At 54.7% G+C, this 16,317-nt stretch overlaps 1 protein-coding gene across 38 annotated transcripts in view; it reads right to left on the bottom strand.

Annotated features, from left to right (window-relative positions):
* Nucleotides 1–16,317, bottom strand: part of LOC103351904 (uncharacterized) — a 262,291-nt gene that overhangs the window by 112,033 nt on the left and 133,941 nt on the right. For all 38 annotated transcript variants that reach the window (XM_070066604.1, XM_070066590.1, XM_070066581.1 and 35 more), the window contains 2 exons: nt 14,718–14,805; nt 9,676–9,763 (listed from right to left, as the gene is read on the bottom strand). In XM_070066604.1, coding sequence (XP_069922705.1) covers nt 9,676–9,763; nt 14,718–14,805 — 176 coding nt within the window. The remainder of the gene's footprint in view (nt 1–9,675; nt 9,764–14,717; nt 14,806–16,317) is intronic.

The raw sequence follows: 16,317 nt of genomic DNA, 5'->3' as shown, positions 1-16,317 counted from the left end.
GATCATTTTCAACAGTGTCCACCCCAACATGGATTTGGGAAACAATGAAAGTACGACAAGGCATAGAACCAAATATAGAGAAAGTATTAAATATGCAAGAACATGCATGACAACCCGAACAACGCTTTATAACCTCTAGGGCTGCTCCCTAGACTTTAAAATGTCCAAGGTTTTGGCTAGAGAGGGGCCTCCTGGCTCCCCTGGGTTGATCGTGATGAAGAGAGAGAGAGAGAGGAGCTGAGGGAAAAGTAGTCAGAAGCTGGAGAGGCCATTCTATCAGAGGCGCTGATCCACCTGCCCCAGACATGCAGGATGCTAGGGAAGACCACTGCACCCAGGCAGCTGTGGCTGCTTCCCCAGTGTGATCAGGACACTGGGCAGAGGTCATGGTGACATTCTGATCAGAACACACATGGCAATGAAGTATCTACAGATACACAGGTGATTTCTAGTCTTCCCACTGAAAATTACAGTCTGAGAGACAGCATTCAAATGGGATGGCAACTCTGCAGCTACCCCAACATTGGAAATATTCATTCTTGGGTTCCTGTATTTGGAATATGCCATATTTTTTTCAGCCACTAAAGGTGGAGGGAGAGCTGGGAAAGGGGGTGCTTCCGTTTCTGGAGCAGCAGCGCCATCCAGCGGAAGCTGTTTCAGAATGAACTGTGTCCTCCAGCACATCCCACAGGGAAGGCTGGCAAGTGAGGGGAGAGAGTTCAGTGCCCAGATCAGGAACCAGCGAGGTTGGTGTGGAAAGCTGAGTGCCAGGTTCTCCCACCCAGGGATCCTGAGAGGCCCGGACTGCAAGGCTGCAGAAGCGGTGGGGCCGGTGCTCAGGGGCCGCCATGGTGCACAGCCTGCAGCTGGAGCATCTCAGGGCACTGTGTCTCTGCACAGGAGGGGAGGCAGCACTTCCTGACTCTCCCACCAGGTCACAGCAGGGAGCCTGAGCAGCTCTGCTCCCCTGCACTGGGTGAGCTTTACTCTCCCTGCCCTCCACACCCTGCAGGTCTCAGGGGCACAGCAGATTCCTGCTCGCTGAGGTCACAGCTCCCTCAGCACAGGCGACACCTGACTGGCACTGAGGAGGAGCCCGCACACCTGTCACACTGATGACCGCCGTTCCCCGCTGGCCTGCATCTGTGCTCCTGCGGGGACTGGGTCCTCCTGGGATGTGGTTGGTAGGCTGAATAGATTACATCTGAAGCGACGAGGAGGGAAATTGCTCCAGTCCCTTTGGTGCTCATGCACACACTTTTCCTCAACAAGCCCCCGTGTTCCTCCACCAGGCAGTTCCTGCGACACTGGGAGTCTCCAGACAATTCAGCATAGAAAGTATGGCAACCTACTTCACCCTTAAGACAAGAGGAGGGACCAAAATGCTCACAGCTCCTGCTCTGACAAAATGGCTGAGGCTTCCACAAACCCCGCCAAGACATGGCTGCCACCAGGCTCCAGACTCTTCCAGGCTAGGACACAGTGGCCACATGTGCCGGAGCTCAGCCGCTGTCACTGCTTGTGTCCAGAGCCTCCAGAGCCCACTCCTCTCAGGAAACCGAGCTGCCCCGCCTTGACTCCAACGGCTTTGAGCCCCCTGAGGAAATGTCCTCAGCACCCGCCTGCACCCTCACGTCCCTGGGAAGCCAGTTCTGCGCAGGCGCTCAGCCGCCAGCCTGGCAGTTTCTACAACTGAATTCCTCTTGATGGCAATATTGCACTACAAATGCCATCTGCCCTGTACCCACGGATCCTCCCTCCTCCCTTCGTGAAGGGAAAAAATGGCGCTGTCCAGTGGGTGCCCAGCCTTGCTGCAATCCACATAGCTACTCTGCCTGGGTTTGAGGGGAGTACCAGGAGCTAAGGCAATGCACTGGGTGCTGAACCCATCTGGTGCCCTGGCAGCCTGGCCTCAGCAAGAAATTCCTGGGCTGCCCTCGAGACCAACAGTCAATGGGCACTCCTTAGGGCAACACCAGCGGGGACAGGCACAACGCCTAGCCAGGCTACACTGTCAGCACCACAAATGGCTTTAGCCCTCTAGAATGAAGGCTTTGGACCAGGGGCTCTGACCCAATCCTATCCAACAACAGTGGGACTCAGACACTGTCACACAGCCCTGCCACGTCTGCTTGCCCAGGCGGTCCAGGACAGGCAGATACACTGACCCAGTCACTGATGAGTCATTTTGACATGAAGTCTCCTCCAGGCAGACCTAAAGCGTCTATACCCAGAGGTACTGGGAAGGAAGAGAGGGAAGGGTTACAGCCACTTGTGGACCACTGGCCTTAGTACTCTCTATTCTTATAGGGCTCTCCCTGCTCCTGTGGGCAATGAGGGTCCCACACTAATGCCACTCAGGAGGGCAGACAGGGTCCACAGCAAACACAAAAGCTCTCCGTTCTCCTGACCCAGGGTCACTGCCTGAGAACTCCCTATATTGGCAGAAGGAAACACATACTGGTGCTGACTCAGGAATTAGGAGGAATCTCTATCCACAGTGCATCAATCAGACAATTCAGGGAATGGAACAGGAAGGGGAATAACTATGCATGTATAGACAGGTTAAGGTGGGTGTGAGGAGTGTCTTTAAAGGCAAGTGAGAATGAAATGAGTGAAGGTTGGTTCTTTAATGAGGGCACAGCTGTACTTCCACATGAAGCTACGTGGAACAAAAGACCCCCCCTCTATCAAATTATCCTCAGAATGTACTTGAAGGCATGCAAACACAGCTGTTCACCACTGGACTTAGATGAGACCATGGGAAATACCCAAGTGGGGGCACACAGGAACCTAGACCACATTCTTCCAACTGTGGGACCCTCTTGCAAGGGCATTCTCACAAGCTGCTAAATGCTAGCCACCAGGCCTAAACCAGTCAGACACACAGAGGGAAGATGCACAGGCACCAGCTCAGGTCACAGAGGGAGCCCGAGCAGCTCTGCTCCCCTGCACTGGGTGAGCTTTACTCTCCCTGCCCTCCACACCCTGCAGGTCTCAGGGGCACAGCAGGTTCCTGCTCGCTGATGTCACAGCTCCCTCAGCACAGGCGACACCTGACTGGCACTGAGGAGGAGCCCGCACACCTGTCACACTGATGAGCGCCGTTCCCCGCTGGACTGCATCTGTGGTCCTGCGGGGACTGGGTCCTCCTGGCAGGCAGGCACACTGAACAGTTCACCTCTTAATGGCACAGAAGAAGGAAAATGGTCCGTTCCCTACTGGTGCTCATGTAACCCCCTTTCCTCAACAAGCCCCTGTGTTCCTCCACCAGGCAGTTCCTGGGCCACTGGGAGTCTCCCAGACAATTCACCGTCAAAAGTCTGCCACCCTACTTGACTCCTGAGACAACAGGAGGGAGAAAAATGCCCACAGCACCGGCTCAGCAGAAAAATGGCGGAGGCTCCCACAAGCCCTGCCCAGAGGTGGCCACCACTAGGCTCCAGAGCTCTTCCCACCAGGTCATAGCTGCCATGAATCCCAGAGCTCAGACCCCTGTAACTGCCTGTGTCCGGGCCTTCAGAGCCCACTCGATGTGGAGACCCGAGCTGGCTGGGGCCTCCACTGATTTGAGCTCTACAGGGAACATCGTCTTCGCACCAACCTATACCCTCACTTCCCTGCCAAGCCAGACCCGCCCAGGCACATAGCCACCACCTGAGGAGATCCCCAAATGAATTCCTCTTGATGGCAATATTGCACCAGAAATACCATTCTCCTGTTCCCTCCAGTCGTCCCTCCTCCCTGCGTGGAGGAAAAAACACCCAGTGCTGTCCCAACAGATACCTAGCATGGCTGCCTGGTTCCTAGGGACCAGGAGGAGCTAGGGCAATGTACTGGGTGTTAGACATACCCGGAACCCATGCAGTCTGGTTTAAGCACGCAGTCCTGGGCTGCCCTTGAGAACTTGCTCATCGGACTCTCCTTAGGGCACCCGCCCGTGGGGGCAGGGCACCTGCACCTAGCCAGGCCCCACTGTCTGCACCACAAGTTGCTTAGGCTCTCCAGGATACAAGCAAAGATCCCACTGGCTCTCACCCAATCCCATTCTGAAAAGCGGGCGACTTTACACTGTCACTGAACCCTGCCACGCCAGCCTGCCCAGGAGGTATAGGGCAGCCAGAGAATCTGAATCAGTCATTGAGAAGTCATTTCCACATGACAGCTCATCCAGGCAGACTGAAAGGGTATGTAGTCAGAGGTACTGGGAAGGAAGAGAGGGATGAGTTACAGCCATCCCAGGACCACAGGCCTCACAAAACCTGTACTCTCACAGGGCTCCTCCCTGGTCTGTAGATCTAGAGGTCCCACACTCAGGACAGGAGACAAGGGCCACAGCAAACACACTACCTCTCCATGCGCTTGACCCAGGGTCACAGCCTGAAAACTTATATTGCCAGAAGGACACACATATTGGTGATAACTCATGAATTAGGAGGAATCTATCCATACTACATCATACAGACAATTGAACGGAATGGAACAAGAAGGGGTATACATATGCATATATAGACCTGACAACGTATAAGTGACATAGTATCTTTACAGGCAAGTGGGAGCACAGAGGGAGACATCGTTTCCCCCAGGACCCCAGTACAGCACACACTGCTGAAAGGCCTCATGCATTAGGTTCCTTTCTTAACTGGGTTCATCCACAAACGGTAGGAGGGGAGAAGATGGGGGCAGGTGGCAATAGTGGGGAAACACAGCCATGAAATATAAGTGGTCTGTGCCTTCCCCTCTCTCTGTGTAGACCCTAGTAGAATGTTTGTGATTAGGGAACAGTGGGGTGGCAGCAATCATGGTTCTTGTTGCTGGCCAGGGCCCAGCAACAGGTGCCTCCTAATGGGTCTGGATCGGGTCACCCAGGGGTGGGACCTGGGGGACAGGCAGACATGGACAGGAGGCAGAGGAGGGCAGGCCTCACTGGCCGCCATATTTGAGACAAGCAGCTGAGTTGCTGTGGACACTGGCCCTGCCGAAAAACCAGGTGAGAACTCCTGATTGTCTGGAGCTAGACCTAAAGCAGTTCAGGGTTTCAAGTCCGTTCCTGTCCCAGTTGTGTGTTACTTTCTGGCACCCTCAAAGAAAGTCTGCTCTTCATAGGCAAGTGGTCACTGCCTCTGCTGGCTCCTCCCACACTGCTAGGACCCCACCCCTAGGGGGCCCCTGTCATCCAGGCTCCTTCTATTAAGGACAACTGCAGTAGGAGCGGCTCTATGCTCCTGCTGGGACCAGGAGCTCTCGGGAGCTCACAGGGAGGCTGAATGTAAGGATCTGAGACAGGTTCTGAGGAAGGGAAATGGATCAGTTCTGCCTCTGTCATAAGCAGATTGTGCAACTGGCAAACTTCTGTGTTCTTGTAGGAGGAGGCAGGTTCAAGGTTGAAGGAACCTCTTGAGACCCAGAGGTCATCTAAAACAGTGACCCCCATGCACCAAGGCAGCGGGACAGAATCCTGATCGGGACCAAGCCTAGGTCTTTGCAGAGACTTCTGCAAGCCCCACCCAGACATGGCCACTAATTGGATCCCGAGTTCCGCTATCTGCTCCAAGCTGCACACACACACCGGAACTCGGTCCCCTGGCCTTGCCTATGTTCTGGGCCACCATAACCCACTGGACACGGTAGCCCAGCTGGACCCGGATCCAAGGGCTCTGAGCCCTCACAGGGGGAAGCCTTGGGACCCACCTACACCCTCCCTTTTCGGCCAAGCTTGTCCCACACAGGCACACAGCTGCAAGTGCTGTCGGGTTGCATAAACTGCTTCCTCTCCATGGCAGTGTTATAGCACAAGTGCCACCTGCCCTACCCCAAAATGAGTCTATCCTCCGCCCTTCAAACAGCTACAAAATGCCCAGAGCTGTTCAGCAGGAATCCAAAATGGCTGCTGCCCAGCATGACCACTCTTCCTGGCTGAGGGGAGCAGGAGGACCCAACACACAGCACTGGGTACTGCACTGACCCTGGTGGCTGTACACTGCTGGGGGCTGCACGTGTGACCAACGCACAAGGGACGCCTACATGGACACCCCAGCTATAGTAGGGACCTGCACCTAGTCGGGCCGCAACACCTGCACTGCACTTGGCTTCAGCCCTCGGGGATCCATGCAAAGGCCCCACAGGCTAGGACACCTGATCACCCAGCCTAGGCCTCTGCTCCCCTACTGGTGGGACAGACGGCTCTGAGGAGAGGCCTCTGCCAGAGTCCCTACCCCTGAGCCAGTGCTACTGTCCAGAAAGGGGCTGGAGGAAGTAGTCACACTCAGCCAGGTAAGCACACCTTGACAGAGGGTTCTGCTGGTCCCTAAACGCATGATTGTCACCGAGATGCAAATTTTGATACTTTATCCTAACGCAGAGGCAGCCTAGCTCTCTGCAGGGCCCTAGTGCTGGCTGAACCTATGCAGCCTTGGGTCAACTTTCCTCAAGCCTGCTGGACATGTGGAAGCTGGGCAAACCTGACCGTGGCCCTCCCTGGGACCCTGGCTTGATTTCATTCCCTCTCACTCCCACTATGGCCAGGTAGCTGTCTCAGGAGTACGTATCTCGGGACTGGCAAACAAGATTGTCGTGATGGAAGAAATGCAAGAGAAAATCCAGAAAGCCTTCTCCAGTACCCACACACCCTTTCATTCCTCTGCTGTTTTCCATAAAACCAAGACTCCACGTGTGTCCATTTAGATACTACCTGAAGACTCATGACCCCAGGTCTCCCAATTGACCCTCCATCCTGAGAGAACTCGCGTGAAGTGAGGTCCTAGGATTAAATCAAGGAGCCCAGGAAATTCTCCCCATGAAGCTATCCTAAGAATGTACACATATAGGCCAGTGCCCTGACTCACTTGGCTAATCCACCGCCTGTGGCGCCAGCACCCCAGGTTCTAGTCCAGGTTGCTCCTCTTCCAGTCCAGCTCTCTACTGTGGCCCAGGAGTGCAGTGCAGGATGGCCCAAGTGCTTGGACCCTGCACCCGCATGGGAGACCAGGAAAGGCACCTGGCTCCTGGCTTCGGATCGGTGTAGCGCCGGCCGTAGCGGCCATTTGGGCGGTGAACCAACGGAAAAAGGAAGACCTTTCTCTCTGTGTGTGTCTCTCTCTCTAACTCTGCTTGTCAAAAAAAAGGAGCCTCTGGGCTCTTCCTGGGTTGGGGGTCATGAAGAGAGTGAGGAGCTGAGGGAAAAGTAGTCAGAAAGTGGAGAGCTCATTCTATCAGATACACCTTCCCCAGACAGGCAGGATGCTAGGGAGGTGTGGCAGGTGTGGCTGCTTCCACAATGGTGCAGAGGACTGCAGGAGTGCTCATGCTGATAACTCGGATCAAAACACATACAAATATCTATAGAAACACAGATTCTACTTGTCTTTCCACTGACAATTATAATCCCAGAGAGAGCATTCACCAAGGGACAGCAAGCACCCTGGTACTCCAACACTGGACACCTTCCTTCTTGGGTTCCTGTCTGTGGAGGACTCCATTATTTTTTTCAGCCACAAAAGGCGGAGGGAGAGAAGGGGAAGACGGGACAGGCCCATTTCTGGAGCAGCAGCGCCATCCAGCGGAAGCAGTTTCAGAATGGCATACAGTCCATCCAGCACATCCCACGTGGAAGGCCCGGAACTCAGGGAGAGTGAGTTCAGTGCCCAGAGCAGGCACCAGTAAGGTTGGTGTGGAAAGTTGAGTGTAGGACTACCCACCCAGGGATCCTGAGAGGCCCTGTCTGCCAGGCTACAGAAGTCATGTGGGACAGTCCTCAGGGGCCGCCATGTTGCACAGCCTGCAGCTGAAGCATCCCAGGGCACTGTGTCTCTGCACAGGAGGGGAGGCAGCACTTCCTGACTCTCCCCACCAGGGCACAGCAGGGAGCCTGAGCAGCTCTGCTCCCCTGCACTGGGTGAGCTTTACTCTCCCTGCCCCCCACACCCTGCAGGTCTCAGGGGCACAGCAGATTCCTGCTCGCTGAGGTCACAGCTCCCTCAGCACAGGCGACACCTGACTGGCACTGAGGAGGAGCCCGCACACCTGTCACACTGATGACCGCCGTTCCCCGCTGGCCTGCATCTGTGCTCCTGCGGGGGCTGGGTCCTCCTGGGATGGCCGCCATGCTGATCAGGTCACCTATGAGGGGACAGAGGTAGGAAAATATTCCAGTCCCTTTGGTGCTCATGTAACCCCCTTTCCCTCAACAAGCCCCTGTGTTCCTCCACCAGGCAGGTCCTGGGCCACTGGGAGTCTCCCAGACAATTCACCGTCAAAAGTCTGCCACCCTACTTGACTCCTGAGACAACAGAAGGGAGGAAAATGCCCACAGCACCCGCTCAGCACAAAATGGAAGAGGCTTCCATAAGCCCCGCCCAGACATGGCTGCCACTAGGCTCTTCCCACCAGGTCACAGCTGCCATGAATCCCAGAGCTCCGACCCCTGTAACTGCCTGTGTCTGGGCCTTCAGAGCCCACTCGATTTGGAGACCTGAGCTGCCTGGGGCCTCCACGGATTTGAGCTCTACAGGGAACATCATCTTCGCACCAACCATACCCTCACTTCCCTGCCAAGCCAGACCCGAAGAGGCACATAGCCACCACCTGAGGAGATCCGCAAATGAATTCCTCTTGATGGCAGTATTGTACCACAAATGCCATTCTCCTGTTCCCTCCAGTCCTCCCTCCTCCCTGCGTGGAGGAAAAAACACCCAGTGCTGTCCCAACAGATACCTAGCATGGCTGCCTGGTTCCTAGGGACCAGGAGGAGCTAGGGCAATGTACTGGGTGTTAAACGTATCCGGAGCCCATGCAGTCTGGCTTAAGCACCCAGTCCTGGGCTGCCCTTGGGCACCCGCCCGTGGGGGCAGGGCACCTGCACCTAGCCAGGCCCCACTGTCTGCACCACAAGTTGCTTAGGCTCTCCAGGATACAAGCAAAGATCCCACTGGCTCTCACCCAATCCCATTCTGAAAAGCGGGAGACTTTACACTGTCACTGAACCCTGCCACGCCAGCCTGCCCCGGAGGTACAGGGCAGCCAGAGAATCTGAATCTGTCATTGACAAGTCATTCCCACATGACAGCTCATCCAGGCAGACTGAAAGGGTATGTAGTCAGAGGTACTGGGAAGGAAGAGAGGGATGAGTTACAGCCATCCCAGGACCACAGGCCTCACGAAACCTGTACTCTCACAGGGCTCCTCCCTGGTCGGCAGATCTAGAGGTCCCACACTCAGGACGGGAGACAAGGGCCACAGCAAACACACTAACTCTCCATACGCCTGCCCAGGGTCACTGCCAAAAGGACACACATATTGGTAGTAATCCATGAATTAGGAGGAATCTATCCACACTACATCATGCAGACAATTGAACGGAATGGTACAAGAAGGGGTATACATATGCATGTATAGACCTGATAACGTATAAGTGACATAGTATCTTTACAGGCAAGTGAGAATCATTGAGGGAAGGTGTGGTCACAGCCACATTGCAAATGCAGCAACCTGGATTGTATAGCAAACCCATGGGTCCTACAAAGGGTTACCTGAACACACAAATACACTCTGCACTCCTCCACTCCATGGAAACACAACCTTGGAACCAGGGAAGTGATCAGCACATCATCCCAACGGTCCTCCCATCGAAGGTAGGCCCTGTCACTCCCGCTGCCCCCACAATGCCCTGCTTCTTACCCAGGCCAGCTCCTGTGGGTTGAGATGGAGTTTGAGTGGGATGAGATGCCAGTTTGGGAAGTCTCTACTGTCTTTTCTCCAGGATGGGCTGCAAAAGGGACAAAAGAAAGCAAATGAGGAGATGACATCCGGGAACTCATCCTTTATGAGCTTAGGACTCAATGTATCCAGGAAAGCAACAACTCTGCCTGTGAAAGCAACATTGCACCAGAGCTTTATAAATAAATTCATGTGGACCTAGGAAGGTAGCAGTGGTTAGGGCCTATAATGTAAAAAGTTATGCTATCTGCAGGGACCTCTAAACATCCTTACTCTTTTTGTTGTGTTCTGCACAGTGAGACTCCACAATGGGAGCAGAGAGGGAGACATCGTTTCCCCCAGGACCCCAGTACAGCACACACTGCTGAAAGGCCTCGTGCATTAGGTTCCTTTCTTTGCTGGGTTCATCCACAAAGGGTAGGAGGGGACAAGATGGGGGCAGGTGGCAATAGTGGGGCAACACAGCCATGAAATGTAAGGGGTCTGACTGTGCCTTCCCCTCTCTCTGTGCAGACCCTACTAGAATGTTTGTGATTAGGGAACAGTGTGGTGGAAGCAATCATGGTTCTTGTTGCTGCCCAGGGCCCTCCAGCAGGTGCCTCCTTAATGGGTCTGGATCGGGTCACCCAGGGGTGGAACCTTCTGTGTTCTTGTAGGAGGAGGCAGGTTCAAGGTTGAAGGAACCTTCTTGAGGCCCAGAGGTCATCTAAAACAGTGACCCCCATGCACCAAGGCACCGGGCAGAATCCTGATCGGGAACAAGCCTAGGTCTTAGCAGAGACTTCTCCAAGCCCCACACAGACATGGCCACTAATTGGATCCCGAGTTCCGCTATCTGCTCCAAGCTGCACACACACACCGGAACTCGGTCCCCTGGCCTTGCCTATGTTCTGGGCCACCATAACCCACTGGAAACGGTAGCCTAACTGGACCCAGATCCAAGGGCTCTGAGCCCTCACAGGGGGAAGCCTTGGGACCCACCTACACCCTCCCTTTTCTGCCAAGCCAGTCCCACACAGGCACACAGCTGCAAGTGCTGTCGGGTTGCATAAACTGCTTCCTCTCCATGGCAGTATTGTAGGACAAACGCCACCTGCCCTACCCCAAAATGAGTCTATCCTCCGCCCTTCAAACAGCTACAAAATGCCCAGAGCTGTTCAGCAGGAATCCAAAATGGCTGCTGCCCAGCATGACCACTCTTCCTGGCTGAGGGGAGCAGGAGGAGCCAACACACAGCACTGGGTACTGCACTGACCCTGGTGGGTACTGCACTGACACGTGCTGGGGGTTGCACGTGTGACCAACGCACAAGGGATGTCTACATGGACACCCCAGCTATAGTAGGGACCTGCACCTAGTCGGGCCGCAACACCTGCACTGCACTTGGCTTCAGCCCTCGGGGATCCATGCAAAGGCCCCACAGGCTAGGACACCTGATCACCCAGCCTAGGCCTCTGCTCCCCTACTGGTGGGACAGACGGCTCTGAGGAGAGGCCTCTGCCAGAGTCCCTACCCCTGAGCCAGTGCTAATGTCCAGAAAGGGGCTGGAGGAAATCATCACACTCAGCCAGGTAAGCACACCTTGACAGAGGGTTCTGCTGGTCCCTAAAATGCATGATTGCACCGAGATGCAAATTTTGATACTTTATCCTAACGCAGAGGCAGCCTAGCTCTCTGCAGGTGCTGGCTGAACCTATGCAGCCTTGGGTCAACTTTCCACAAGCCTGCTGGACATGTGGAAGCTGGGCAAACCTGACCGTGGCCCTCCCTGGGACCCTGGCTTGATTTCATTCCCTCTCACTCCCACTATGGCCAGGTAGCTGTCTCAGGAGTACGTATCTCGGGACTGGCAAACAAGATTGTCGTGATGGAAGAAATGCAAGAGAAAATCCAGAAAGCCTTCTCCAGTACCCACACACCCTTTCATTCCTCTGCTGTTTTCCATAAAACCAAGACTCCACATGTGTCCATTTAGATACTACCTGAAGACTCATGACCCCAGATCTCCCAATTGACCCTCCATCCTGAGAGAACTCGCGTGAAGTGAGGTCCTAGGATTAAATCAAGGAGCCCAGGAAATTCTCCCCATGAAGCTATCCTAAGAATGTACACATATATGCTGGCGCCCTGACTCACTTGGCTAATCCACCGCCTGTGGCACCAGCACCCCAGGTTCTAGTCCAGGTTGCTCCTCTTCCAGTCCAGCTCTCTACTGTGGCCCGGGAGTGCAGTTCAGGATGGCCCAAGTGCTTGGACACTGCACCCGCATGGGAGACCAGGAAAGGCACCTGGCTCCTGGCTTCGGATCGGTGTAGCGCCGGCCGTAGCGGCCATTTGGGCGGTGAACCAACGGAAAAAGGAAGACCTTTCTCTCTGTGTGTGTCTCTCTCTAACTCTGCTTGTCAAAAAAAAGGAGCCTCTGGGCTCTTCCTGGGTTGGGGGTCATGAAGAGAGAGAGGAGCTGAGGGAATAGTAGTCAGAAAGTGGAGAGGTCATTCTATCAGATACACCTTCCCCAGACAGGCAGGATGCTAGGGAAGATGACTGCACCCAGGCAGGTGTGGCTGCTTCCATAATGGTGCAGAGGACTGCGGGAGTGCTCATGCTGATAATTCGGATCAACACACATACAAAGATCTATAGAAACACAGATTCTGCTTCTTGTCTTTCCACTGACAATTATAATCCCAGAGAGAGCATTCACCAAGGGACAGCAAGCACCCTGGTACTCCAACACTGGACACCTTCCTTCTTGGGTTCCTGTCTGTGGAGGACTCCATTATTTTTTTCAGCCACAAAAGGCGGAGGGAGAGAAGGGGAAGACGGGACAGGCCCATTTCTGGAGCAGCAGCGCCATCCAGCGGAAGCTGTTTCAGAATGGCATACAGTCCATCCAGCACATCCCACGAGGAAGGCCCGGAACTCAGGGAGAGTGAGTTCAGTGCCCAGAGCAGGCACCAGCAAGGTTGGTGTGGAAAGTTCAGTGCCAGGCTCCCCCACCCAGGGATCCTGAGAGGCCCTGTCTGCCAGGCTACAGAAGTCATGTGGGACAGTCCTCAGGGGCCGCCATGGTGCACAGGCTGCAGCTGAAGCATCTCAGGGCACTGTGTCTCTGCACAGGAGGGGAGGCAGCACTTCCTGACTCTCCCCACCAGGGCACAGCAGGGAGCCTGAGCAGCTCTGCTCCCCTGCACTGGGTGAGCTTTACTCTCCCTGCCCCCCACACCCTGCAGGTCTCAGGGGCACAGCAGATTCCTGCTCGTTGAGGTCACAGCTCCCTCAGCACAGGCGACACCTGACTGGCACTGAGGAGGAGCCCGCACACCTGTCACACTGATGACCGCCGTTCCCCGCTGGCCTGCATCTGTGCTCCTGCGGGGACTGGGTCCTCCTGGAATGGCCGCCATGCTGATCAGGTCACCTATGAGGGGACAGAGGTAGGAAAATGTACCAGTCCCTTTGGTGCTCATGTAACCCCCTTTCCCTCAATAAGCCCCTGTGTTCCTCCACCAGGCAGTTCCTGGACCACTGGGAGTCTCCTAGACAATTCACCGTCTAATGTCTGCCACCCTACTTGACTCCTAAGACAACAGAAGGGAGGAAAATGCCCACAGCACCCGCTCAGCACGAAATGGCGGAGGCTTCCATAAGCCCCGCCCAGACATGGCTGCCACTAGGCTCTTCCCACCAGGTCACAGCTGCCATGAATCCCAGAGCTCCGACCCCTGTAACTGCATGTGTCCGGGCCTTCAGAGCCCACTCGAAGTGGACACCCGAGCTGGCTGGGGCCTCCACGGATTTGAGCCCTACAGGGAACATCGTCTTCGCACCAACCTATACCCTCACTTCCCTGCCAAGGCAGTCCCGCCCAGGCACATAGCCACCACCTGTGGAGATCCGCAAATGAATTCCTCTGGATGGCAGTATTGCACCACAAATGCCATTCTCCTGTTCCCTCCAGTCCTCCCTCCTCCCTGAGTGGAGGAAAAAACTACCAGTCCTGTCCCAACAGATACCTAGCAAGGCTGCCTGGTTTAGGGACCAGGAGGAGCTAGGGCAATGTACTGGGTGTTAGACATACCCGGAACCCATGCAGTCTGGCCTCAGCACGCAGTCCTGGGCTACCCTTGGGAACTTGCTCATCAGAGGCTCCTTAGGGCACCCCCCCATGGGGCAGGGCACCTGCACCTAGCCAGGCCCCACTGTCTGCACCACAAGTTGCTTAGGCTCTCCAGGATACAAGCAAAGATCCCACTGGCTCTCACCCAATCCCATTCTGAAAAGCGGGAGACTTTACGTTGTCACTGAACCCTGCCACGCCAGCCTGCCCCGATGGTACAGGGCAGCCAGAGAATCTGAATTAGTCACTGACAAGTCATTCCCACATGACAGCTCAACCAGGCAGACTGAAAGGGTATGTAGTCAGAGGTACTCGGAAGGAAGAGAGGGATGAGTTACAGCCATCCCAGGACCACAGGCCTCACGAAACCTGTACTCTCACAGGGCTCCTCCCTGGTCTGCAGATACAGAGGTCCCACACTCAGGACAGGAGACAAGGGCCACAGCAAACACACTAACTATCCATGTGCCTGCCCAGGGTCACTGCCTGAAGGACACACATATTGGTGGTAACTCATGAATTAGGAGGAAACTATCCACACTACATCATGCAGACAATTGAACGGAATGGAACAAGAAGGGGTATACATACGGATATATAGACCTGATAACGTATAAGTGACGTAGTATCTTTACAGGCAAGTGAGAATCATTGAGTGAAGGTGTGGTCACAGCCACATTGCACATGGAGCAACCTGGATTGTATAGCAAACCCATGGGTCCTACAAAGGGTTACCTGAACACACAAATACACTCTGCACTCCTCCACTCCATGGAAACACAACCTTGGAACCAGGGAAATGATCAGTGCATCATCTGAACGGTCCTCCCATCGAAGGTAGGCCCTGTCACTCCCGCTGCCCCCACAATGCCCTGCTTCTTACCCAGGCCAGCTCCTGTGGGTTGAGATGGAGTTTGAGTGGGATGAGATGCCAGTTTGGGAAATCTCTACTGTCTTTTCTCCAGGGTGGGCTGCAAAAGGGACAAAAGAAAGCAAATGAGGAGATGACATCCGGGAACTCATCCTTTATGAGCTTAGGACTCAATGTATCCAGGAAAGCAACAACTCTGCCTGTGAAGGCAACATTGCACCAGAGCTTTATAAATAAATTCATGTGGACCTAGGAAGGTAGCAGTGGTTAGGGCCTATAGTGTAAAAAGTTATGCTATCTGCAGGGACCTCTAAACATCCTTACTCTTTTTGTTGTGTTCTGCACAGTGAGATTCCACAATGGGAGCAGAGAGGGAGACATCGTTTCCCCCAGGACCCCAGTACAGCACACACTGCTGAAAGGCCTCGTGCATTAGGTTCCTTACTTTGCTGGGTTCATCCACAAAGGGTAGGAGAGGAGAAGATGGGGGCAGGTGGCAATAGTGGGGCAACACAGCCATGAAATGTAAGGGGTCTGACTGTGCCTTCCCCTCTCTCTGTGCAGACCCTACTAGAATGTTTGTGATTAGGGAACAGTGGGGCGGAAGCAATCACAGTTCTTGTTGCTGCCCAGGGCCCTCCAGCAGGTGCCTCCTTAATGGGTCTGGATCGGGTCACCCAGGGGTGGAACCTGGGGGAAAGGTAGACATGGAAAGGAGGCAGAGGAGGGCAGGCCTCACTGTCAGCCATATTTCAGACAAGCAGCTGAGTTTCTGTGGACACTGGCCCTGCCGAAAAACCAGGTGAGAACTCCTGATTGTCTGGAGCTAGACCTAAAGCAGTTCAGGGTTTCAAGTCCGTTCCTGTCCCAGTTGTGTGTTACTTTCTGCACACCCTCAAACAAAGTCTGCTCTTCAGAGGCAACATCCACCCTGCTCACTGCCTCTGCTGGCTCCTCCCACACTGCTAGGATCCCACCCCTAGGTGGCCCTGTCATCCAGGCTCCTTCTGCTAAGGACAACTGCAGTCAGGAGCGGCTCTATGCTCCTGCCAGGACCAGGAGCTCTGGGGAGCTCACAGGGAGGCTGAATGTAAGGACTCGCAGCCAGATACCATGCAATGGAAATGGATCAGTTCTAATGGCCATAAGCAGATCCCGAAACGGGAAGACTCCTGTGTTCTTGGAGGAGGAGGCAGGTTCAAGTTGAAAGAGTCCTCTTAGGCCCAGAGGTCATCGAAAACAGTGACCCCAATGCTTCAGGGCATGAGGGGATTAGGAAAATAAGATAGTATCCTGATCAGAACCAACCTTAGGTCTTCTCAGAGACTTCTGCAAACCCCGCCCAGACAAGGCCGCCACCAGGATCCCCAGTTCTGCATGCTGGGACAAGCCATCACACCACCTGGAGCTCAGTACGGGGCTCACCTGTGTTCAGGGCTTCCACAACCCACAGGCCCCAGTGGCCACGCTGGCTCTGGACCCAAGGGTTCTGAACTCTCACAGGGTGCAGCCTTGGGACCCATCTGCACCTTCCCTTTCCTGCCAAGCCAGTCCACACATGCACATACTGGAAGGGTTGGTGAGATGTACCAACCGCTTCCTAGTGATGGCA

The sequence above is a fragment of the Oryctolagus cuniculus genome, chromosome X (genome assembly GCF_964237555.1).
Source record: "Oryctolagus cuniculus chromosome X, mOryCun1.1, whole genome shotgun sequence".
Lineage (NCBI taxonomy): Eukaryota > Metazoa > Chordata > Mammalia > Lagomorpha > Leporidae > Oryctolagus > Oryctolagus cuniculus.
The sequence above is the reverse complement of the archived record's forward strand: the minus strand, read 5'-3'. Positions and strand labels throughout refer to the sequence as shown.